The sequence below is a fragment of the Triturus cristatus genome, chromosome 10 (assembly GCF_964204655.1).
Source record: "Triturus cristatus chromosome 10, aTriCri1.1, whole genome shotgun sequence".
Taxonomy (NCBI): Eukaryota; Metazoa; Chordata; class Amphibia; order Caudata; family Salamandridae; genus Triturus; species Triturus cristatus.
In genome coordinates, this window is record NC_140593.1 from 958,042,869 (window position 1) to 958,068,683 (window position 25,815).

The 25,815-nt window shown below is 45.4% G+C and overlaps 1 protein-coding gene across 1 annotated transcript in view; it reads right to left on the reverse strand.

Moving 5' to 3' along the window:
• The window catches only part of TMC5 (transmembrane channel like 5), a 524,224-nt gene that overhangs the window by 85,093 nt on the left and 413,316 nt on the right, over positions 1-25,815 (reverse strand). Inside the window, exon 17 of the mRNA XM_085628842.1 lies at positions 1,272-1,405. Coding sequence (XP_085484968.1) covers positions 1,272-1,405 — 134 coding nt within the window. The remainder of the gene's footprint in view (positions 1-1,271; positions 1,406-25,815) is intronic.

Sequence of the window (25,815 nt, forward strand, 5' to 3'; positions counted from 1 at the left end):
TCCCAATATAAACAACATAAAAGGAACTATGAGTGAACATACAGGGAATCAACTTAGTATGTAGTCCTTTTTTTAAAGGCTTATATATAATTTGAATTTTAAAATCGAGTCAATCAATAAGTTTATGTGCAGCTTATTGTTGGCAATGTTTCCACTTTATTTGAAATGGACATCAGGACAAGTCTCTTCAGGACAGGTGATAACTGGATACCTTATGTTGTAAGAGTGGCCATATTGCTTGAATCTGTGGTTCAAAGAAGAGCCAATGTTGAATACTTCAGTGTAACACCATGGGTGAGGATAAAGAGATGGTACTTACTTAATGAGTCAACAATGACCCAATAAGTTTAGTGGTAGGCCTCCAGTTTGGTCACGAGAAACAAGGTTACTTAGCTGTAGCACCATCTACTGCTCAACACAGTAAACCAGTTTAAGGTTGTTCGACCACAGATCATCAATGTCTCGCAGTCTTGGAAGTATCCAATCTAAGTACGGGATAAATGGCTAATCGAGTTAAAGACAGCCTGAAGCAGGCAGGAATTCCTATAGCTTGTTTCTCGGCACATGCTGGAGAAAAGTGAAATCATCATTGTCTATCCCAGGAGCATTACTTTTCGGTAGCAAATCATGTGTGTACCTATAGAAAAAATGTTAACGCTACATTAGTGCTTCCATCAGAGTATAAGTTGAGGATCTCTCATATCCCTGAAAGCAGCCAAGTGCTTCCCCTCAATATTCCACCTTAATATCGACTTCAGAATATCATGCTACCAACATATCATGGAGAAAATATTGAGGACCAAAATATCAACAAGGTAAGTATATGTTTCCGTTTCTTAACTCCACGTATATGTACCATGGTGAAATATATATTTTCAAGGAATGTAGATTTGGGGTTAAGAATTGTACAGCTCTTCTTACCTTTATGCACTTGTTGATATTTTTACCTCAATATCTTGGCACCAATATTTTGTTAGAACGATGCTTCTTTCAGGAGTCGATATTTTGGCATACAAAGTAACACTCTGCTTACTTTGCAGGTAAGGTGGTCCCCTCTCCTGTATCTTTTTCCATGGGTATGTCGAAAATAGCACCAGTAATGCTAGACCAACAACACCTTGGCCTATGGCCAACAACCTGCATTTGTTCAAAGCAATTTAAAAGATTTAAAACTGAATTCTCATTAACATGCAACTCACCAAAACACAAAATTCACAAAAATCAAAGTTAATTATGAAAAATGCATATACAACTGTGGCACACTTTCCTACCTCCAAACGGTAATGCCCACAACTGAAAGAACTCCAGTGAATGATGGAAAAAAGAGGAGAAAAATAAAGACTGTTGTCATCTGAGAAGCTCTCCAGGCTCTTCGGGGAGGCACACAGTTCATCATCAGACTGACCTGAAAACAACCAGGCACACAATACCATCAACATAAGTAAATTAGGTATTAAATGGCCGGTGTTGTAGGTACGTCCACAACTATATAGCAACACACATCACAAATTGAACTCATGCATAGTTTAGTAATTAGCCCTCAACAAAGCATAAACATCCGTTAACAACATTGGAATCACATTTTGAAATCCTTCACTGGATGTCAGAGATGTTGATTTAGTGATTTGTATAATTATGCTTCGACTGATACTTGGTTAAGTTCTATTATTGTTTAGGCTTCACCAACTCATCCATCATATGAATGAATCCTCACTTGTATTGTACTCATCATCACTTAGGCCTACCATTTAAAATGGTAGGAGGAAATAACAAATAGGGCTGGTTTAAAGGGTATTTAGATCATTAGAATATTGGAAGTTCTATTTAAGACAATGAAGTGGCCAGAGCTAATAATGGCTGGTGTTGGACTTGGCCCTTTCTGCAGGGTTATCCACAAACTTTTTGCCTTCATCTTCCTTTTTTTGCGGAGTTCATTTTTGTTGTCTTTAGAACTCTGTGCACTTTACCACTTCTAACCAGTGCTACAGTGTTTGTGCTCTCGCCTCTAAACATATTAACTTTGGCTTTTACACAATTGACATATTTAATTCACTTATAAGTCTCTAGTAAAGCGGTACTACATGTGCTCAGGCCCTGTAAATTAAATGCAACCAGGAGCCCTTTAAACATGCCTTAGGCCTGCCATTGCAAAGGCTGTGTGTGCAGTTTTAAACTACCATTTTGACCTGGCAAAGTAAACCATTTTTCCAGGCCAAACCTTCCTTTTTAATACATATAAGTCACCCCTAAGGAATGACCCTGGACAGCCCAAAGGGCAGGGTGCAGTGTATTTAAAAAGGAGGACATCTACTTTTCAGTTTTACATGTCCTGGTAGTGAAAAACTAATTTTTCACTACTGCACATTGGCATTGCCTTATTACATTTTATAGGTGTAATTTACAAATGGAAAGAGGTAACCTGTTCATGTTTGGTGTCTCTGGCGTCTAGAATCCCAATTTAAGATCCTAACTATTAGCCCCTTTTGATCTTATGTGGGAAGGTTAAGCCCGACACATGTACTTCATTGAGTTTTGTGGAAATGTTTGATCATAGGCATAGAGATTGTAATAGGTGTGGTTTTAGGGCACCCCATCTCCCCACAGGTTCACTAAATAATCCCCATAGTGTAATTACACTAGCTGGGCCATGCAATGTTAGAGGGAGATGGGAACCCTACACCTCAAAGGGTTCCTAATCAATGTGAGATCCATGATAAAACACAAGGTAGATTTAGGAGATTTTTTATTGGCTCACAATCCGGACTGTGTTTTTATTACTGAATCTTGGACCAGCGAAGCTTCGGGTCCCAATCTAGTAGATATTCAACACACAGGCCTGATTTTAATGCATACATGACAACCTATTGTATTCTTGAATTGCTGGGTATCGACTATACCTCCTAGGTAAGATATGCTTACACTCTTTTAGTCATACCCACCATATGGGTATGGTTATTATTAATAACAGATTCAACCACAGCCATACCCCAGTATTCCTAAAAACGTTACAGATAATACTGGCACGCTAGTCGTCAACAGTTTGAAACAATATAGAAAAAAGTGTGAGGTGGGTCAGAGAGTGCCTCGAGTAACCAACCACCACAGACCTGCTGGTAGGTACCTGTGTACTCACTTTATCATCATCAACACTTTCATGACCAGAGGAAAAGTGACCAAACTCAACTATTGAGAACATTGAGAAGAGTGTAGTCTTTAAAAAAAATATATATAATGTATACCATTACATCCCCGCATTATGTAACAAAGAGTCACCTGAACTCCCCATTAAAATAGTTTGTGAACACCTATCATATGTATTAAATGTTTGTCTAGTGTTCACACCCACTTAAAAGAACGGCGTGTTTAGGCCAGTACCTACCAGCAGCTCTGTGGTAGTTGCTTACGTGAGGCACTTCCTGACCCACCTCACACTTTTTTCTATATTGTTTCACACTGCTTATGACTAGCGTGCCAGTATTATCTGTAATGTTTTTATGAATACAGGGGCATGGCTGTGGTTGAATCTAATAACCATACACATATGGGTTCTCTCACAGATTGAGGTCACACAGGCAGGCCTGTCGCCGCAAGGAACATGTCTGGAGAAGGAACGATGGGGAGCATAAAGCGATTGGCCTATAAGTCCATAATTAGGGATTGCAAGAAAGCTGTTATAGAGGAGAAATCTAAATACTGTGCAGTGCTCATTGAGGCTACAAACGCCTCTAAAGAACTCTTTAAAATTGTTCAGCTACTTTCCACTCCTCTGTCCCCTGTGGCCTTTGCTGGTTCCCAAGAGTTTTGCAATCAGTTTTGGAATTTTTCCAAGCTAAGATTGCTAATATCTATAAGGAGTTTGAATCAGCAATACAAGCAGGGGACAGCTCGCTACCCTTAAGAAGAGTGCAACAACCAGAGCCCTTTAGCTCTTCTGATCTCATGGAAGTAACTACAACAAGGCTCACTATGTTTCCTTTTTTGACTCCAGAACATGTGGAACAGCTTCTACTCAGTACTAAGTCTGGTTCTCCTTTGGAACCCTGTGCTCCTAAGACCCTTCATATGGTGGCGAGTCTGTTAGCGCACCCCTTCGCATCTATAATGAATGTAGCCATCTCCTCCGGGTGCTACCCTCAAGTATGGAAAGAGGCAGTTGTGAAACCGCTTCTCAAAAAACCTAACCAGGACCCCAAACATCCCAAAAACTTCCGACCTATCTCCTCTCTCCCAGTTCCTTCTAAGATCTTGGAACAACATCTTAATAGCTACCTGATGGCTTGTGGGGAAGAGCAGAACTGGTTAGATGTGTCAATATGTGGATTCTGTAAATATCACTGTACCGAAACTGCATTATTGTTGGCTATGGATAGTATCAGGCGAAACATGGCCGCTGGACAAGGAGCAGCTCTGATCCTGCTTGATCTGTCCACAGCCTTTGACCCCATCCCTTCTGACCGATCGCCTATACAAACTTGTTGTCTCAGGCAGAGCGTTGAAATGACTAGCCTCTTTCCTCAATGTCAGCTGTCAGAGGGTGGCAGTGAATTATTATCTATCAGATCCTTTTTCTTTGCCAGGTGGGGTGCCGCAGGGCTCATCATTAAGACCCACACTCTTCAATTTGTATGTCTCCCCCCTTGGCAAGATTATGCGCTCATTTGGACTTCAGGTAGTCTCCTACACGAACAACACCCAGCTTATCGTGTCACTCTCAAAAGACATGGTAGCAACTGCAGTCAATTTCAACCATTGCATTACAGCAGTAGCTGGGTGGATGAGGAGGAACTATCTGAAGCTCAATGGGGAAAAGTCTGAGGTCTTGGTCTTTGGAAATTAAACCTCCATCTGGAATCACAGTTGGTAGCCAGAGACACTAGGCACTATACCTATGCCTACTGAGAAGGCTAAGAGCCTGGGGTTCTTTTGTTAGATTGTCACCTCTCCTTAGACCCCCAGGTCAATCGTGTGGTTGCAGCGTGTTTTTGGTTGATCAGGATGTTAAGATAAAATGTTCCTTTTATTCCCCTTGCTGCACGGAAAGAAGCGGCTTTGGCATTAGTCATGTTGAGAGTCGATTACTGTAATACCTTATATTTAGATACCAACAAGAGCACCCAAGCTAAATTACAGCCAGTGCAGAATTCACTGGCCAGGCTCACCTTGGACATTCCCAAACAGCAGTCAGTGAATAATGGGTTACAACATCTTCACTGGCTTCCTACAAGGAAACGTATTATGTTCAAATTTGTTTGCTTAGTGCAGAAGGTCCTCTATCAGAGCTGGCTGGCAGAACTTATGGCTATGTTTCATAGCTACATACCTGTTAAGAATGTTTGCTCTACTCAGCATAATTTAGTGACAGTGCCCAGATTTCTGAAGAAGAAGTGGGGAGGGAGAGCCTTCTCAACCACAGCAGCAAGACTGTGAAACGCACTGCCAAGTCATTGGACTGGCCTTAGAGCTCCCGCCCCTCCCTTTAGGAAACCCTTAAAGACCGGGTGTGACATCTGTAGCTTGCTGTGCTGCAGTGCCATGGTAACCAGGGAATGTATTTTCTGTGTTCATATCTTAGTTACAAGAGGGGTTGGAATGTGATTAGTTGAATGATCTGGTGGACTGTTGGTGGACCCAGCTGCTGGGACCTGGATGGGATCTTATTACTAAAGAATAAACTTGTACTTCTTTCTACAACTCGCCTTGAGTGATCCTTTCTGCTGATACCAGGATACTACATTGGCGTAATCTGCAGCTCAAAGATCGTGGGAAGAAGAGTGGCAAGGCATGAAGATCTCAACAACCTCAACAATCATTTCGACAGTTACAAGAGGTCAAGAGTACACACTTATCTTGACTTTTGGGGTCTCATATCCCCTGGGGGCTCTGTGTCTCACTTCGCTAGCTTTATTCAGATTTCTCCGTCCTACTTCTACTGTGTGCTGGGCTCCACATTTCAGGCTGCATCCGACTAAATTTCCAGCAACAAGGACTGGAACAGTGGCCAGTGTGTGTGGTCATTTTGTCTGTTTCGCTCAATATCCCAACGGCCAAAGTCATGTCCTTGGCACATGCGGAGGTCCATCTTGAGTTGGTACAAGCGTGCCCCTCTTACGAGCTCTGCTCCATTTCACCAGCTCGTGCAGAGGCATCCTTTTGGTCTCGCGCAGGCGTTCTTTTGGTCACACGCAGGCGCGTCTTCCAAACACGCCTTCCCAAGTACTTTGCTGGCTCGGCTTCCCGACGTCACTGTCTCCATATCACACTCGGCCATCACCATAGCAACGCTTTTTCTGCATGTTTCGCTGATGTGCACAGCCACGTCTACAGAGCGTCTTCACATTGTGAGCTCACAACTCATGTAACTATGGAGTGACCATAGCAATGACTCGTTTCATGTTTGTGTATACGCACAGCCATGTCTCGCCTTCACTGGTGCTTATCCTCCACACTGACAGGCACAGCTTTCTGTGTGTGCTTGTCTTTGTTGTGCCTCACAGCCAACTTCTTTATTACAGCACGTAGTGGGAGTTTTTAAAAAAGTGCATTGTACTCACACTCCGCGCTGGTGCGCACAGCTAATTCATGTGTATAGCCCTTCTTTTTATTTCTTCACAGTGACAAACACTCTTCACCTGGAGCAACCAATATTCTTAAAGAGCTATTGCTGGTAATCAGTGTCTGGTGCACTGTATTGTAGGAAAACTGTTGTTGTTGTGTTTTTCTAACCTTTAAAAATGCAAAATGTAACTGCTCCTCCTTTCTTTTTAATGTCTCCTGATGAGCCCCCCATCAAATGGCAAAAGTGGAAGAAGGTTTTTGAACGTTATGCTAAAGTATGTGGAGCATCATTGAGTGCAGAACATAGGTCTTCACTTTTACTGCACTGCTTGGGGTCGGAGGGACAAGACGTTTTTGACCCTCTCCCTGAGTTGAGTGATCCTGAAGCTGTAGACTTGAACGAGTATGATGTTTGTATTAAAAAATTAGACAAACATTTCCTCCCCAAGGTCAGCATGATCTTGGAGAGATATCATTTTGCGAGGAAGCTACAAAGTGGTGGAGAAACGGTTGAAAGTTACATTACTCAGCTAATGGATGAGGGATAAACCCTCTCTTGATGATGTGATACAAATTGCTAAAAGAGTTGAACACTCCTTGAATTGTGTGGATACCATCAAAAATGACAGTCTACTCTTCAAGTGGTGAAAGAGGATACTAAGAAACCTGTGGCTAAAATTGAGGGAGGCGGAATGAGAAGTAAACCCACTACACGCAAGTGCTACAGGCGTGAGAAGCCTGGGCATTTGGCAAATTATAAAAATTGCCCTGCGTTAAAAGTAGTTTGTTCTAAATGTAAAAAGAAGGGACACCTTGCCATCATTTGCAAGGCGGGTTGACTTCTACTAAAGTGAAGAGCATTGAAACAGAGGATGTTAAAGAGGATTTTGTTTGTGGGCAGATTGTGGTTCAAGTTGACACTCCTGAAGATAAGTGCAAAACATGTCCTGTTGATATCATCCTACTGGAAGGAGACCCCACCAAGGTTCTCTTTGATTCAGGTGCCAAAATTACAATTATCTCCAATTTGTTTTTTCAAAATTATCTTGCACACAAGACAATCCTGATATATATCCTATCTTTGATAGCTTTATTTCGGTCAGATGACCATAAAAGCACAAGTAAAATATGTACATACAAGATAAAATACATAAATAATTTAGCACTTAAAAATTAAAAAGTTATTAAACAGAAGTTATCAAAGAGGAGATAATAGGCAATTTAATTCATCATTATTAAAACAATTGGTTAATTGGTTAGTTTATCAGGGCAGACCTACAAGAAAATGGAATATTAGTTGAGGAGGGTTTTTTCCTTTTTTAAGAGGGACCCAACGCCTTTAGAATACGGTTACGCGTATGCCAGACGTTGGTAAGAAATTTTGTTAATGCGAAGACAGTTGGGCCAGAGACATCAGATTTTAAAATCCTATACATTGGTGCATATTCCCTGCAGCCCATATTCCTTATCAGCGGGAGGAGCCAGTATTTTCGTGCTACCTTGTAGGCTGGGCAGAAGAAAGCCACATGCAAGTCAGTTTCCTCCGTAGCATCACAAACCGGACACTGGTTTGTGGTGGGAGCCGATGACCAGGTGCTTGTAAAAGACCGGAAGGGCAGTGTGCCGTATCTCCATTGGAGAAACAGCTTCCGGGCCAGTACAGGGGAAATAGGATCCAATACCTTCTCAAACCTATAGAGGTCCTTGCTTTGCAGAAACACGGAGGATAAGGACCCTTCTGCCTGGGTGGCTTGGGCCCTGGCTAATTTGTATTTGTGATATACATTAGCCAGGGACTTTTTGGAGATGTTTAGTGCGGCTTTCGATGGCTCAGTCCATAAATCAGGGAGCCCTATTTCCATGCAAGTGGCTAGGATGTTTTTGACCCAAGGGATATTGAGCACTTTTGGGTGATTCAGAAGTTCGACCAGTTCCGCCCGATATTCTGCAAGATCATTGCTACTCCACAGCCTACGCCAGAAGGCTATGGGTCTCAGGCTTATTTCATCAGCTAATGGTCGTAAACCCAAATCAAGCCTCAGGGGGAGGAGCGGGGTGCTGGGCGGGAGTGCGGCTATCTGTCTTATAAACTTATTTTCCGTTAGTGACAGACTCCGGCAAGACGTGTGACCCCATAGTTCCGCCCCATACATTATCGCTCCCCTAGCCTGGGCCTTATATATCTGGATTAGTGCCCCCAATGGACGGTATGATGAACCAGTCATCATCCGGGCGATGCCCCCAGTGGTTTGTATGAGTTTGAGGTTAGCCCTACTCTGATGAGATCCCCAAGTCATGGTGTCGTTGAGAGTCACACCAAGATATTCAAAGGTGGCTACTCTCTCGAGCCGTACAGCTCCCAATTGCGGATTTGGCCGCAATTTTTGGCTCGGATTCAAAACCATGAATTTGGTTTTTGCCGCATTAATTTCCAGCCCCCTATCAGTACAGAAGGCCACGAAGGAATCAAGAATCCTCTGTATACCCATAGGGGTTTTGGATAGCAGCAGGGTGTCGTCCGCAAACATAATTGCGGGCACCCTGCTGCCATTTAATTTGGGGGCGTCAGTATAGTCAGTGGCATTCAGATGGGCGATTACCCCGTTGACGAAGAGGCAAAACAGGGTTGGTGCCAACACACAACCCTGTCTTACCCCCCGGCCAACGGGGAATCTATCGGTCAGTTCCCCCGACCTCCCGCACCTCACTCGGGCGTAATTATTGTGGTGCAGCCTCTGTAAGATCAATAGGATGTCCGGGGGAACACCCATCTCTGCCAGGACGCTCCAAAGTTTCCCCCTGGGCACCAGATCGAAGGCGGCCCGTAAGTCCACAAAAATTGTGTACAGACTACCGCCCTCGTATTTTGCTGTCCTCCAATAGATTAGGTTCAATCTGAAAACCTGGTCCACTGTGGATACCCCCTTCCTAAATCCCGCCTGGTAGGGACTAAGGGCACCCACCTCCTCCATCCAGTCCTGGAGCCTATTCAGCAAAACCCTACCAAACAGTTTCTGTGCCACGTCTATTAAACTGATTGGTCTGTAGTTGGCTGGGAGGAGAGGCGAGCCCTTTTTAAAGATGGGGACCACCTCTGCCCCCAGCCAAGTACTAGGGATTTCCATGCCACCAAGAACTCCATTGAAAAGGGCGGCAAGGTAAGGGGCCCAAACAGTGGGCTCCTGTTTAAACATATCCCCTGGTAATCCATCCAGTCCCGGCGCCTTTCCAGAAGCCAGTCCTGAGATGGCAGTGGTGACCTCGCCCAGCGTTATTGGCTCCCCTTCACAGTCCGGCCAGCCCACCTCAACAACAGCAGGAGATTCACTAGTGTACGGTGGAGAACCAATATCCCTGTGAGGTTCTTTTGTAGGTTTGATTGAGTATGAGCAACGCTACACCTCCGGGAAAATGTATGTCTCCGAAAAAGGTGACAGTATAATAAGTTGGTTTCACCAAGGTGACTTGGGTGTTAGGCTTTGTAGGAGAGTAGGATCTTCTTCTTATGGTTACCCCCACCTTTTGCTGCTGTAACACTTTTTTTCGACTTTAGTCTGGCTGGGGCCCCGCTATTCAGGACCCCAGCCTAGCTGCTTCCTCTCTAAATTGATTCCTAGTACCTTAGGTACACAACAGATTGGATTCAGAGGTGCCCTTATAAGTCCCTAGTATATGGTATACTATGTACCCAGGGCATAGGTACCCCAGAGGCCTACCAGGGGCTGAAGCATGTATTATGCCACCCCTGGGAAGCCCTCCAAAATGTCACCACAGGTCTGCTACTGCAGCCTGGGTAAGGTGGTGCATGCACCCCTTACTGAGATATAGGTTCACTATATCTCACCTATCACTGCACATATAAACCTATCACTCACACTTAGGGCCGGCCTTATCAATCCTGAAGGCAGGGTGCTTGGTTTTGTGTGAGAGGGTGCCCATGCATGAGCAGAGCCCCTTTGCAGCCTTCAGAATCTCTTCTCCTGGGTTGTCTGTGATGCAGCCTGACCATATACTCTTAAGTGCATTATAACCAAACAGTAAATGCTACCTTTGGACTGGCTGCACGGAAACATGTTGTGTTTGGTGTCAAACACCTTGGAATCATACCCCCACACAAGTAACTGGTGTGGGAGTATGATCCCACCCTTCTAGAGGGAGAGACATGACAGCACCGGAATACCCGGTACCAGCTTAAAAGAGCCTTGGCATCACAAAATGGATGCTGCAGCCACAGACACGAGTCTGGCCTCCTGCTGCTGACCGAAACTCCGGTAGGGGAGGCCTGGACAATAGGTCTCCTGTCACAGGGAGGTGTTACCACCTCCCAGACAGGCCTTAGTGGATTAGGGTTGGGTGGGAGCACTCCAGGAGTGCTTTGAAGTCCTGCACTGGGGGCACATTTGGTGTCCCTGTGCATAGTCCAGCTCAAACCGGTTACAGGGACTACCAGCCCCTGCTCTGGTGAGAAACTGGGCAAAGGAAATGGGTGTAGCCACCCCTCTTTCCAAACTCTCCCATAGGTGGGTCCCCTGAGTTAGTCCAACCCCTTCCTTGGGTATAAAGAAGGAACCTCTGTAACCAGAACTTTAGATATCCCTGGACGAAACTCTGAAACTGAATCCTGGAACTTCGACGATCTGTTCAGCCCAAGATGACTGAAGAATCTCCCTTGGAGTAAAGGAGTTATACTCCTGCTTGGCAGGCATCAAAGACGCATCTGTGCGGTCTGCATCTCCGAAGCTTCCTCCGGACGCCAAAGACTTTTCAACACCAGAGGTAGATTTTCAGACTTCCCAGAGGCCGAACCGAGTCCCCAGCAAAGCTGAGACCTGTAGCCCTCGTGGGTACCGTGGAGCCTGAACCCCTGGACACCGTGCACATTTGCAAGTGCATCAGCTTCCCGACGACTCTCGAGGCTGTGCATTGGGTTACTTGTAGCCTAGACCCGAGCACCTTTTGCACAGAAGATTGTGGGCCTACACTCCACGAGTGTTCCGTGACCCCACTCCTACAATTTCCACTCAAGGTCCCTTTGCGATCCCTGGTCCGTCGACTGGTGGGTCCCTGTGAAGGTAACTCTGACTTTCCTTGGGCTTCCCTGGTTGCTCCAGACGTGCCCTCACTCCTCCTAGCTAGGGGAGTCCCTCGGACCTTGCTGGTCCGCACCGAAGCATCTTTCTCTTTTCTGCTTGGGTTGCTGATGCCAAGGCTTGTTGTGTCCAATCCTGGCACCGACGCTGCAGCACTCGACATCCTTCATGGGACAGCTCGAATCCAGCTCCTGGTTGTCTTTGACGCCTCCTGGTCCTCGTGGCTGAATAGTCAAGCTTCACCTTCTTCACCTGAAACACCCGACATCGGTGGGCATTTGTCTATCGTGCCCCTGGTCACTGGCAAGTGACCTAGACTCTGTCCCCTCTGCTTTCAGGTTCTTCACATCTCTGATCCACTCTTGGATCTCTTCGGACACTTCGCATCTTTCCTGCAGCAGCACTTCTTCGCCAGCGGCCATTGAAAACGACGACGTGGCCCGACACCATTTGACACCTATGCACCCGGCTTCCCTGGGTGAGGTAAATCGAGTAATTCGGTGCTCCCATGGGTGTTGACCCTAGAACTGTCTAAGTCCAAGAGGGTTTGGTCCTAGTCCATTCCTAAGTGTCCTTTAACTCTAAAAATCTAACCGCTACTTTCCCCATAGAAGCTAACGGGAGCGCGTGGCTGTGTTCTCACACTGCACACGGCCCCCGTGGGTCCCCTGTGTCACTACCTTGTGTGGTTCCTTGGGGTCCCAGCCATTCTACAGGCTCTAGGCCTTGTGTCTAGTTAAGTCGTGGTTCTTAAACCACTATTTTAGTATATGGTTTGGTCCGCCCCTAGGGCTTAACGTGTATTGTGCTACTTTACTGTAATATTTTGAAGTGTAACTTATGTGCTTTTGCCTCTAGCCTCATAAAGAGACTAGAGGGGTATGTTTAGTAATAAATACATATATTTTATATATATACCTGGTGTGGTCTCCTTTCATTTAGCCACTCAAGAGATTATAGACTGGTAAAACAAGCTGCTTTGCATTCCTTCATGACTTAGCCTGAAGGCTGCTCTCCATAGCTACCACTAAGATAGCTTTCAGTAAAGGTTGTCTTTAACCTATCAACAATAAGGGGTTGTTTGGACTGATGCAAGGTGCCCACTATAACTAGTGGACAGCATATACCAGGCCAACTTCTCACAGTCTTGACCCAATTAGTGCTACTCCCATCCTGTTGAAAGATAAGGTGAACATGATTCAAGGGAGCTCGCTTCTCAGTAGGGGGTTAAATCTCAAATCAAACATAGATTTCCTAATGTGTTTAGGGAAGAGCTTTGGTGCCTCAAGGGCTTTCAGCATGAATTACGTTTATGTGCTGGAGCTCAACCTTCATGCTGCAAAGTAAGAAGCGTACCTTTGGCTGTTAGAGATTAAATTAAAAAGAAATTAGTGAAACTTAAGGAAGGTGGCAAAATTGAAGAGGTGGAAGGTACTGGATGGTTGGCTCAAGTGGCCTCTGCTCGCAAGTCTAATGGAAGTCTTCATCTTTGTGTAGACTTACGGCAGCTTAATAAGAGTGTCATTGTGGATCGATATCCTCTTCCAAATATTTCAGAATTATTGGTGTTGCTGGGAGGGGCCATGGTATTCAGCACAATTGACCTGGCCTCAGCTTACCACCAGATAGAATTGAAAGAGTCTTCAAGAGATTACACAGCCTTCATTACACCATTTGGCACGTTCAGGTTTGTGAGGATGCCGTTTGGCTTAGTATCAGCGGCATCCGTCTTGCAGCGTGCCACGGAGAAGATTCTTAGGGGTTGTGAAGGGATCTGTGTATACCATTCTAGTATTTGGTAAGGATGAAGAAGCACATGGGTGTCGTCTTGGTATGGTTCTAGAAAAGTTTGACAATGCGAATCTTACTATTAAGGCTGAGAAGTGTCAATTTGCCACCACCACCATCAATTATTTGGGTCACACCATATCTGGTGATGGTGTCATGCCAAAGTCTAATTTGGTAGATTCTATTTCTCGCATGTGTTCCCCTACTTCCAGAGAAGAGTTGATTTTTTTTTTTGTATGATTGAGTACTACAAAAAGTTTGTTGAGAACTTTGCAGAACTTAGCGTCAACATGAGGATGCTTTTGAAGAAAGAGGTTGAGTTCAACTGGAATAATGCTTTTGAGAAAGAGTTTACAACCCTCAAAGAAAAGCTCAGTTGTGCACCAAGACTTAAAAGTTTTGACCCCTCAAAAGTATCTATCATCACCACTGATGCAAGTCTTAAAGGTTTTTTGGGGGCAGTGCTTCAACAAGAAGGTGGTGAGGGCATGAATACTATTATGTTTGTGTCACGTGGGTTGAAGGATGTGGAGTCTTGCTATTCAGTCATTGAGCAGGAACATCTGGCTGTGTTCTAGGCTATCAGAAAACGTAAGAAATGTTTGTGGGGAACTAAGTATCTCGTTAAAATGGACCACAAGCCCCTGTGCGAAATTTAAAATAAAAAAGGTATAGATCTGGTTTCAGGCAGGATAACCAAATGGTTGATTGCCTTACAAGAATATAATTTTGAAATAAGGTACATACTAGGTGTAGAAAATGCAGCAGCTGACACGTTGTCTAGATTGGTGGGAAAGTGAGTGAGACTGGTGAGGATTTTGAGGATAATGACGTTCACATGTGCTTTGTGGATGAGGAGATCATATCTGAGGATCAGTGGTAAGAGGAATTATCTTCTGATGTGGTACTTTCTGAAGTTTTGCTTCGGGTCAATAAAGATTGGCATTCCAAAAAACAGGCTTCTGAGGAAGCTGGGAATTTTTAGGTGTAAAAGATGAGTTGGGGGTTTGTGGTGACCTTTAACTTTGTGGCACAAGATTGGTACCTCCTCTGAAACTTGATCGATTTGGCTCATATTTCTCATCTGGGAATGTCCAAGACAAAGGAGAGGCTTCGCTCCGAATATTGGTGGCCCGGTATGGACTTACAAGTAGAAAGGCTGGTACAAGACTGTTTAGCATGTGCGATGTGTGAGAAGTCAAAAGTTGTGAGGGTACAACCCATGGTGGTCAGAGAGTTACCTCGTGGACCATGGAAGGAAATAGCCTTGGATATTCATGGCCCCATTCATTCGGAAGGACAGCAGCTGTTTGTCATAGACATGTTTTCGAGGTGGCCAGAAGTTTTCTCAACAAGTGGGATTGAAACTAAAAATGTGATTGTGTTTTTGGAGAATCTTTTGGCTAGGGAAGGTTATCCAGACACCCTTTTAACTGATAATGGTGTTCAATTGATTTCTCGAGGAATGGAAACTTTCTTAAAGTAGCGTGGTATCAAGCACAAGAATTGCTCCCTGTATCATCCTGAAACCAACGGCATGGTGGATAGGTTTAACCGAGTTTTGAAAGAGACATTTGCTTTGGCTAAAGGTAGTGGTCTTAATTGGAACAAGGAGGTCATGAAGAAAGTGGAGATTTATAGGTTGACTCCTCACAGTACAACTTGAAAATCTCAATTTGCTTTGTTTGGAGGTAGCTCTCCTTGTACTCTAGTGGAGCCATCATGGGTAAGAGACTAGGAAGGAGCTGCAACCAAGAATGTACGCACTGATCAATAGAGTGAGAGAGAAGTTAGAAAAATCTTAGCAAGGAAATCTCACTTTGACTCTAGAAAGGCTGCAAAGAATACTGTGGTTGCTGTTGGTGACATGGTGGTTATCAAACAGTCTGGATTCAGTTCTAAATTTTCCAAGCCCATTCGAGTAATCAAAGTGTTTGAGAATGCCATTAAAACTCAAGATCACCGTATTTGGAACCTGGGGAGAGTTGTTCATTACAATGGTCCTGTGTGTCTCTCTGATTCTTCTGTAAAAGGTAATGACAACCAGAGTCCGGTTGTCATTCCCAGATTGTCCTCTAGGGTGAGCAAGGAGCCATCCGGTTTGAAGGACTTTGTACAGTAGTTTGTAAGTGCAAAGTTTTAGCCTCATTAAGCAATCCTTGCCCTTTATCCTTTTATTTTCTTTGCTTTGTTATCACTGTTGTATTGTGTTTTTTTTCTTTTCTCTCCTTTCCTCTTTTCTTTTCTCTCTCTTCTCTCTTGCCCCTCTCTCTCTTTCTATTGTATACAGTGTTTTTTTAATGAGAGGGGAGGTGTGTGGCATCTGTAGCTTACTGTGCTGCAGTGCCATGGTTACCAGGGAAGGTATTCTTTGTGTTGGTATCTTAGTTACAGGAGGGGTTGAAATGTGATCATTGAATGATCTGGTGGACTGTTGGTGGACCCAGCTGCTGGGACCTGGATGGGATCTTCTTACTAAAGAATAAACTTGTACTTCTTTCTACAACCTGCCTTGTTGATCCTTTCTGCTGATACTAGGATCCTACACCTGGCTTTTCACATGATAGCACTTTTTTGCTAGACAGTGAGTTTGCTACTCATGGGTGGCCCCTTATTACTGTGACCTTAGCACATTGATGCCTTCGAACATTTGTTGCGCTCTACAAATACCTTTCATGTTATATCATATGTGGTGGAGTCGAATTTTAAACTGCAATTCTAAAAAAGCCACTTTTAGAAAGTTGACATTTTCTTCCCTCAGCCATTTAGTGCCGGCAGCCTGTCTCTGGGTCACATGACTGGTGTGGTTGACAGTTGGGCTTTGTGTATTCTTCCTAGACAGCCACACACAATGGAAGAGGTGTGGCGCAGCGGCCAGGGTGCCTGACTCCGGACCACAGGGTTTACAGTTCGATCCCCGGCTCTGGCGGCAGGTTAGCCCACCACCATGTGACTCTGGGCAATAGCTTGCTTAATCTTCCCGATGGCCCCCAGTGCTGGGACACCTCTCTGGAGGAAGCTGTGCGCTTTACAAATGCTGGAATTTACAATTACATTTACAATGGAGAGCTTAGGTGAGACTGGATGGGCCACCACTGGCGGGGTGGGAAGGAGAAACTGGGCACAGCCCTACTTACACTTGAATAGGCTGTGGCCTGGCTCCACAAAAAGGTCTGCATACCCCCTGTAGTTAGTCTGGAGCCAGGCCAGGTAAGGCAGGGCATCTGTGCACTTCATAAACAAACATGCCTGTAGAAGTTTCTCCCCCTTCATAGGAGCAAATGTATATAAAAGAAGGACCTCAGACACTAACTCTTCTGTACACCTCTGGACTGCTGTGCTGGTACAAGGACTGCCACTTTGCTGAACTGCTGGTCTGAAGAAACTGCTGTCCTGCTGCAGTGAAGGCTGGGGCAGGTAAGATCAGAGGGACGTTATTTTCCCTCATCGTCGACAGACGACGACGAGGGAAAATAAAATAAAAAGAAAACCACTTACCTTACGCTCACCGCATCGCCGAGAGGCAAGGTAAGTGTTTTTCTTTTTTAAATTGTATTTTCCCTCCTGGTCATCTGTTGACTCCTCCCCCCGCCCCACTACTCTTACCTGTACCGGCCGTCACTCTCCTGCTGCCTCCTTCCCTCTTGCCTGGGGAAGAAGAACTGGACCTGCAACTTTATTTTGAGCCCAGGACCCCAGAGTGACTTAAAGGGTTAGTCTGCCGGCCTACTGGTCTAAGCCTCAGGGACATAAAAGGCTCCCCAACCAGCTCCAGGACATAGCTGTAGCATGTTCATGCCACCAAGAGGTGCATCTCAGATCCTGAACCCTTGGTGTGACTCACGGGCTCCTAAATCAAGCTTTAGGGTTCTTTGCTGCTGAAAAGGGCCAATTCACACTGACACAGTGCCGTTCGCACTGAAAATCAGAGCAAGCCACCGCAAGCCAGTCTCTTCGCCCAGCAGCATTGACAGCCCGTGGGGGACCACCAACAGGAAGCATAAGCCCGCCAGTCCACAACGCCTGGCCTGCTCTTTGTGTCATGCCGACAACCACCCACTACGCTCTCCTTCTCTCCACAACCCTCTCCAAAGCGAACTGGACCCTTGGCACCAAACTTAAGACGGTAAACCTTCAGCAAGTCTAATTTGGGACTGCATCCTACCCGTGCTCCATCGTGGTCAGCCTGAACTTTTAACTTTACCTGGTTTCATGCGACCAGATAGCTGCGGTTGGCGCTTTATGCCTTAAGGTTTAAGATGTCTTTTATAGATATATAATTAGCAAATCCCACCCACATCCAATGACTGGTGGGGTAATATTAAACAAGTAGGACAGAGAGAAAATAGAGAGAAAGACAATAGAAGGGTAGAAAGGGAGGGAAAGTGGCGAGTGTTGTGTTGAGTCGGATCCCAGTGTTGTATTGGGGGAGTAATGGACACTGGAATTAAATCAAATATAGACAATAGCCCCTACTAAGCGGGATCTCGATTGATGTGGGTCAAGCGTAATATTCAAAAGTAAGTGGGGTACGTTAGTTCTCGGAATTCATCTGAGAGGTAATGTATAAGAGGGGTCCTCATCTTGTGAAAGGATGGTAGCGTTTGTTTCGCCACTACCGTCAGCTTTTCAAGCCCTAGTAAATCCCATAGTTTGTGGAGCCCATCCCTGTGGGTCGGGCAGTTTCTGAGCCCCATCGTGCCAGCAAAAGTTATTTTTCCGTTGCTAGTGCTAGGGTGATAGCTCAAGGGATACATCAACAGATTCTGGGGCCCTACTAGTATGTAGCTAGGAAAAATAAACATTTCTCTCATATACTGTGTCGACAGCATCTAGCACTTCCTGCCAGTGTTGATTTTTGGACACTGCCATAAAATGGGAGCTAGTGGTCCCATCTGTCCGCATTGCCGCCAGCATGCACTATTTCGGCTCACTTTCCAGTGTGCAATTCTCGCTGGGGTATAATACCAGTAATGTGCAATCTTACAGAACATTTCTTTACTGGATGTGCCTCGTGGGGAGGCACGAGCCCGGTGAAGTATGTCTCACCATTCTTCATCTCTAAACATGCGTTTTCAGTCCCTAACCCACCTGTGTTGTGCTGATGTTTTGGGTAACTTCTGTTGTGTAATGAGGAAGGCATATATGTCAGACAGCAAGCATTTCTCAGAGGATCGTATAATGAACCACTTCTCGAATTGGGTGATGGGTCTACTGGTGCGAGGATGAATCAAGGGATGAGATACTCAGTGACGGAATGTAATGTATTGCCAAATAGCCTTGGAGGAGAGGCCATAAGCCTCCAGTAGCTGAGAATATTCCATACGACCCTCAACATCAAAAAGGTCTCCCAGTCTTTTACAATTGGCTTCCTGCCATTCATTGTAAGAGGAGCCCTGCAGTGCGGGGGTAAATCTGTATTCCCCAATGGTGTCTGAGGGGAAATGGGAGTAGACAGTCCCTTCTGTACTTGTACTTTGTGCCATAACCCCATTGTGGCATGGAGTATCAGAGAAATGTATACCCCAGGCGGTCGATGTGCCTTTGGCAACCACAGTACCTTTCAAAAATGCACTCCCCCCACTACTTGGTCAATAAAACACTAATGTTTCTCAGTTTGGGGACATGACAACTCCACCATATATCACAGCTGTGCAGCTTGGTAATAGTGCACCAGGCGGGGAACTCCCAGACCCCCCAGCCTCCTGTGGCAAATATTCCTATGCCTTTGCTATCCATGACTTTCTCTCACCCCAGAGGAACTCCTAGATAAGAGTTTGAAGTTTGTCTAATGTCTGCGGTGGGGAAAGGAGTGGCAGTGGCTGCATGACATACAGTAACATTGGTAAAAGCATCATCTTTACTGCTGCCAAGCGGCCCAACCATGCGAGACCTTAACCCTTCCATTTGGACAAATCAGATCATGCCCTTCCTACCAATGCGGTATAGCAACATTCAGCCATTGCAGTAGGAGTGGGGTGTATCCGCAGCCCCAGATATTTCACCCCTTGTGTAGCCCCAGAGAATGGAAAGTCTGACTCTAGAGAGGACCTGTCCACCTCAGGGATATTGAGATTGAGTATTGATGTTTCTTTAAAGTTGGTTTTAAAGCCGGAGGCTCACCCAAAAAGTCTTGAGGTCCTCCATGACTGCAGTTAGAGATGTATATGGGTCTATTAGGGTAAACAGGATGTCATCCGCATAAAGCACAATTTTACGGGATCTGCCTCTCATGCTAACACCAGAGATCCGCTGGTTACCACAAATCCGTTCAGTGAAAGGCTCCAAATATAAGGCAAACAATAGGGGTGATAAGGGGTAGCCCTGACAAATACATCTCGCAATGGGGAAGGATCGGGATAGAATTCCATTCACCCTCATCATTACCTTAGGGGAGGCATATCTACTCTCAATCCAACTGCGAAACCTTGGACGAAGGCCAAAGCGCAACAGTACTACTTGGAGATAGGGCCAATGTATTTGGTTGAACGCCTTCTCTGCGTCTATAGTAAGGAGTAGGGCCGTAGTGTGGGAGCAAGAAGGTGACAGAATTGCTTAGTCTTATTGCCGCAACTCCTTTCGGATATAAACCCAGTCTGGTCTGGATCTACCAAATGCTGCATATAGGGGGCTAGTCTATTTGCCAAGATACCTGTAAAGATATTGGTATCTATATTCAGCAAGGATATAAGGCGATATGAGGAGCAGTGCCTTGAGTCCTTTCCGAGCTTAGGGATAACAGAGATCGTGGACAGTTGTATGACAGGTGAAAGGGAACCCGTGGAGCTAAAAGCATTGTAACGCCTTGCTAGGATAGGGGCCAAGAGAGTCCCAAAAGCCTTCTAAAAATCTGCACTAAAACCATCACAACCAGGCGCTTTACCAGTCTGTAGAAACTGTATTGCCATAAGAATTTCATTGGGGGTTATGTCCCTGTCAAGGCCATTGGCGTCTGTGGGGGAATCCGGACTAAGGGGATTAAATCTAGGTATGTTACAATGCTGCCAGCATTAAGACTCTCTGTGGAGTACATATCTGTATAGAAGGACTCAACCTCTAGCAATCAGCTCGACCTGATGGATCAGGGTACCATCGGACCTGAGCAGCTCGTTCACTCTCTGGTGGACCACCTGAGAATGGAGGCGGCGGGCTAAAAGACACCCCGCTTTGTTCCCCCTACATACTACTTTTGTTTGACCCATAACAGGGCATATTCCGCCCTATCCATGTCAATTGCTTTTAACTGTTCACAAGCCATTCTAAGTTTGAGACAGGATGCCAGCAAGTCTGTACGATTATGGGTGGCCTTGAGCTCCCTAACCGCAGCCTTTAGCTGCAACCATTTGTTACATCTATCAGTGTTAAATCTTGTTGCTATGGCAATAAATTGGCACCTCACCACAGCTTTTATTGTGTCCGATAGTAGTGTAATGGGAGTGTCCGGTGTGTCATTCTTTGCCAGACAGGTATTTAAAGTGTCTTTAATCTCAACAAGCATAGTGTTATAGGTCTCCTTGCTCTCCACAACCCTCTCCTAAGCGAACTGGACCCTTGGCACCAAACTTAAGACGGTAAACCTTCAGCAAGTCTAATTTGGGACTGCATCCTACCCGCGCTCCATCGTGGTCAGCCTGAACTTTTAACTTTACCTGGTTTCATGCGACCAGATAGCTGCGGTTGGCGCTTTATGCCTTAAGGTTTAAGATGTCTTTTATAGATATATAATTAGCAAATCCCACCCACATACAATGACTGGTGGGGTAATATTAAACTAGTAGGACAGAGAGAAAATAGAGAGAAAGACAATAGAAGGGTAGAAAGGGAGGGAAAGTGGCGAGTGTTGTGTTGAGTCGGATCCCAGTGTTGTATTGGGAGAGTAATGGACACTGGAATTAAATCAAATATAGACAATAGCCCCTACTAAGCGGGATCTCGATTGATGTGGGTCAAGCGTAAAATTCAAAAGTAAGTGGGGTACGTTAGTTCTCGGAATTCATCTGAGAGGTAATGTATAAGAGGGGTCCTCATCTTGTGAAAGGATGGTAGCGTTTGTTTCGCCACTACCGTCAGCTTTTCAAGCCCTAGTAAATCCCATAGTTTGTGGAGCCAATCACTGTGGGTCGGGCAGTTTCTGAGCCCCATCGCGCCAGCAAAAGTTATTTTTCCGTTGCTAGTGCTAGGGTGGTAGCTCAAGGGATACATCAACAGATTCTGGGGCCCTACTAGTATGTAACTAGGAAAAATGAAAAATTCTCTCATATACTGTGTCGACAGCATCTAGCTCTTTCTGCCAGTGTTGATTTTTGGACACTGCCATAAAATGGGAGCTAGTGGTCCCATCTGTCCGCATTGCCGCCAGCATGCACTATTTCGGCTCACTTTCCAGTGTGCAATTCTCGCTGGGGTATAATACCAGTAATGTGCAATCTTACGGAACATTTCTTTACTGGATGTGCCACGTGGGGAGGCACGAGCCCGGTGAAGTATGTCTCACCATTCTCCATCTCTAAAAATGCGTTTTCAGTCCCTAACCCACCTGTGTTGTGCTGATGTTTTGGGTAACTTCTGTTGTGTAATGAGGAAGGCATATATGTCAGACAGCAAGCATTTCTCAGAGGATCGTATAATGAACCACTTCTCGAATTGGGTGATCGGTCTACTGGTGCGAGGATGAATCAAGGGATGAGATACTCAGTGACGGAATGTAATGTATTGCCAAATAGCCTTGGAGGAGAGGCCATAAGCCTCCAGTAGCTGAGAACATTCCATACGACCCTCAACATCAAAAAGGTCTCCCACTCTTTTACAATTGGCTTCCTGCCATTCATTGTAAGAGGAGCCCTGCAGTGCGGGGGTAAATCTGAATTCCCCAATGGTGTCTGAGGGGAAATGGGAGTAGACAGTCCCTTCTGTACTTGTACTTTGTGCCTTAACCCCATTGTGGCATGGAGTATCAGAGAAATGTATACCCCAGGCGGTCGATGTGCCTTTGGCAACCACAGTACCTTTCAAAAATGCACTCCCCCCACTACTTGGTCAATAAAACACTAATGTTTCTCAGTTTGGGGACATGACAACTCCACCATATATCACAGCTGTGCAGCTTGGTAATAGCGCACCAGGCGGGGAACTCCCAGACCCCCCAGCCTCCTGTGGCAAATTTTCCTATGCTTTTGCCATCCATGACTTTCTCCCACCCCAGAGGAACTCCTAGATAAGAGTTTGAAGTTTGTCTAATGTCTGCGGTGGGGAAAGGAGTGGCAGTGGCTGCATGACATACAGTAACATTGGTAAAAGCATCATCTTTACTGCTGCCAAGCAGCCCAACCATGCGAGACCTTAACCCTTCCATTTGGACAAATCAGATCATGCCCTTCCTACCAATGCGGTATAGCAACATTCAGCCATTGCAGTAGGAGTGGGGTGTATCCGCAGCCCCAGATATTTCACCCCTTGTGTAGCCCCAGAGAATGGAAAGTCTGACTCTAGAGAGGACCTGTCCACCTCAGGGATATTGAGATTGAGTATTGATGTTTTTTTAAAGTTGGTTTTAAAGCCGGAGGCTCACCCAAAAAGTCTTGAGGTCCTCCATGACTGCAGTTAGAGATGTATATGGGTCTATTAGGGTAAACAGGACGTCATCCGCATAAAGCACAATTTTACGGGATCTGCCTCTCATGCTAACACCAGAGATCCGCTGGTTACCACAAATCCGTTCAGTGAAAGGCTCCATATATAAGGCAAACAATAGGGGTGATAAGGGGTAGCCCTGACAAATACATCTCGCAATGGGGAAGGATCGGGATAGAATTCCATTCACCCTCATCATTACCTTAGGGGAGGCATATCTACTCTCAATCCAACTGCGAAACCTTGGACGAAGGCCAAAGTGCACCAGTACTACTTGGAGATAGGGCCAATGTATTTGGTTGCACGCCTTCTCTGCGTCTATAGTAAGGAGTAGGGCCGTAGTGTGGGAGCAAGAAGGTGACAGAATTGCTTAGTGTTATTGCCGCAACTCCTTTCGGATATAAACCCAGTCTGGTCTGGATCTACCAAATGCTGCATATAGGGGGCTAGTCTATTTGCCAAGATACCTGTAAAGATATTGGTATCTATATTCAGCAAGGATATAAAGCGATATGAGGAGCAGTGCCTTGAGTCCTTTCCGAGCTTAGGGATAACAGAGATCGTGGACAGTTGTATGACAGGTGAAAGAGAACCCGTGGAGCTAAAAGCATTGTAACGCCTTGCTAGGATAGGGGCCAAGAGAGTCCCAAAAGCCTTCTAAAAATCTGCACTAAAACCATCACAACCAGGCGCTTTACCAGTCTGTAGAAACTGTATTGCCATAAGAATTTCATTGGGGGTTATGTCCCTGTCAAGGCCATTGGCGTCTGTGGGGGGATCCGGACTAAGGGGATCAAATCTAGGTATGTTACAATGCTGCCAGCATTAAGACTCTCTGTGGAGTACATATCTGTATAGAAGGACTCAACCTCTAGCAATCAGCTCGACCTGATGGATCAGGGTACCATCGGACCTGAGCAGCTTGTTCCCTCTCTGGTGGACCACCTGAGAATGGAGGCGGCGGGCTAAAAGACACCAAGCTTTGTTCCCCCTACATACTACTTTTGTTTGACCCATAACAGGGCATATTCCGCCCTATCCATGTCAATTGCTTTTAACTGTTCACAAGCCATTCTAAGTTTGAGACAGGATGCCAGCAAGTCTGTACGATTATGGGTGGCCTTGAGCACCCTAACTGCAGCCTTTAGCTGCAACCATTTGTTACGTCTATCAGTGTTAAATCTTGTAGCTATGGCAATAAATTGGCACCTCACCACAGCTTTTATTGTGTCCGATAGTAGTGTAATGGGAGTGTCCGGTGTGTCATTCTTTGCCAGACAGGTATTTAAAGTGTCTTTAATCTCAACAAGCATAGTGTTATAGGTGAAAGATTGGCATTGAGATGCCAAGTGCGAGGTGGCGGTGAGATACCAGGTGTCATGAACCGTACTGTAAGGTGTGAATGATCGGATAAGGCTGCTACCCCTATGTCCACTGCTAACGTAGCCTTAGAAATGTGTGGTGAGGTGAAGAAATATTCAATTCGAGCGTGCGACTGATGCACCACTGAGAAGAAGGTGAAATCTTGTGTAGCTGGGTGTATCTGTCGCCACATGTTCGAAAGACCAATTTCAATGAGCCATTGCTTAAAACCTGCAGATATAGCCTAAGCCTGCCACTGTCTCTGAGTGGACCTATCCAGCTGCGCATCCATCACTATATTAAGGTCGCCACCCACTATCACATGCTTATCAGGGGTGGTGAGAACCCTCTCCAGCGCCTCTCAGAGAAAATATTCTTTATGGTAATTAGGGCCACAGATATTAGCCAGCGTGAATCTGTACCCTTTTATGTAAATGCAGAGCGACAAAGGTCTGCCTGGCATCTCAGTGTGTGTTTGTGTCACCCTACCAGGGAAATGCATCACAAAGAGGATCGCCACCCCAGCCTTTTATCCGGGTCCCGAAGAAAAGTACTGGCGTTCAATCCAACCATACCATAGCTGCCTCTAGTCAGTTTTAAGAAAATTTGTGTCCTGCAATAGACAAATATCACATCTAACTTCTAAGGGAAAGGACAGTAATTCCAGACGTTTAACAGGGGCATTCAGACCTCAAATGTTAAGGCTAATTATATTAAGCATGGATTATACAGATGGTATTCTCAGGTATGCAACTTATGTGCCCACTTGTAAAGGGAAGACCCTCGAGGATCATCCAAAAGAGATACCTATATTGGTATATAACCCAGATGAATCACAATAGGGAAAGAAAAGAAGGAGAAGACATAAAACCATGTAACAAAATGGTTCTCCGCCTGGGAACTCAACCAATCAACCTGTGAGGGTCCATGTCATCTAGTCGGAGTCCTCTTTCCGTTGACATAGTGCCTCGAGGGGTGCTCCACTGCTGTTATCTGGGACCAGGGCCGGTGGTCAGATAGGAAATATCAAAGTGGTCTGTAGGTGGTATCTAGCCCAAGGCCAGGCACTGCCAGGAAAGCCGGGGACGTCCATGCATCAGGGCACTGTCCGCCTCAGAGATTCTATACTGATGTTGCGGCTGGCACAGAAGTGTGGTTTACTCCCTGCAACTCTTAGCCTCAGAAGTTCTGTGTATCTTAACTTTTTTCGTGTGGGAAGAACGACGAGGACCTGACAGAGGGGAGATCAAGGTTTGTGAAGACGTCTGGGTCCCCGAGGATTCCTGTAACTTTGGCATGTCAGTCAGTGAGTGAACACTGGGTCTCATTGTTCCATACAAATTGGAGGAGAAATGGATGCACTCATCTATATCTGACACCTTTCTCACAA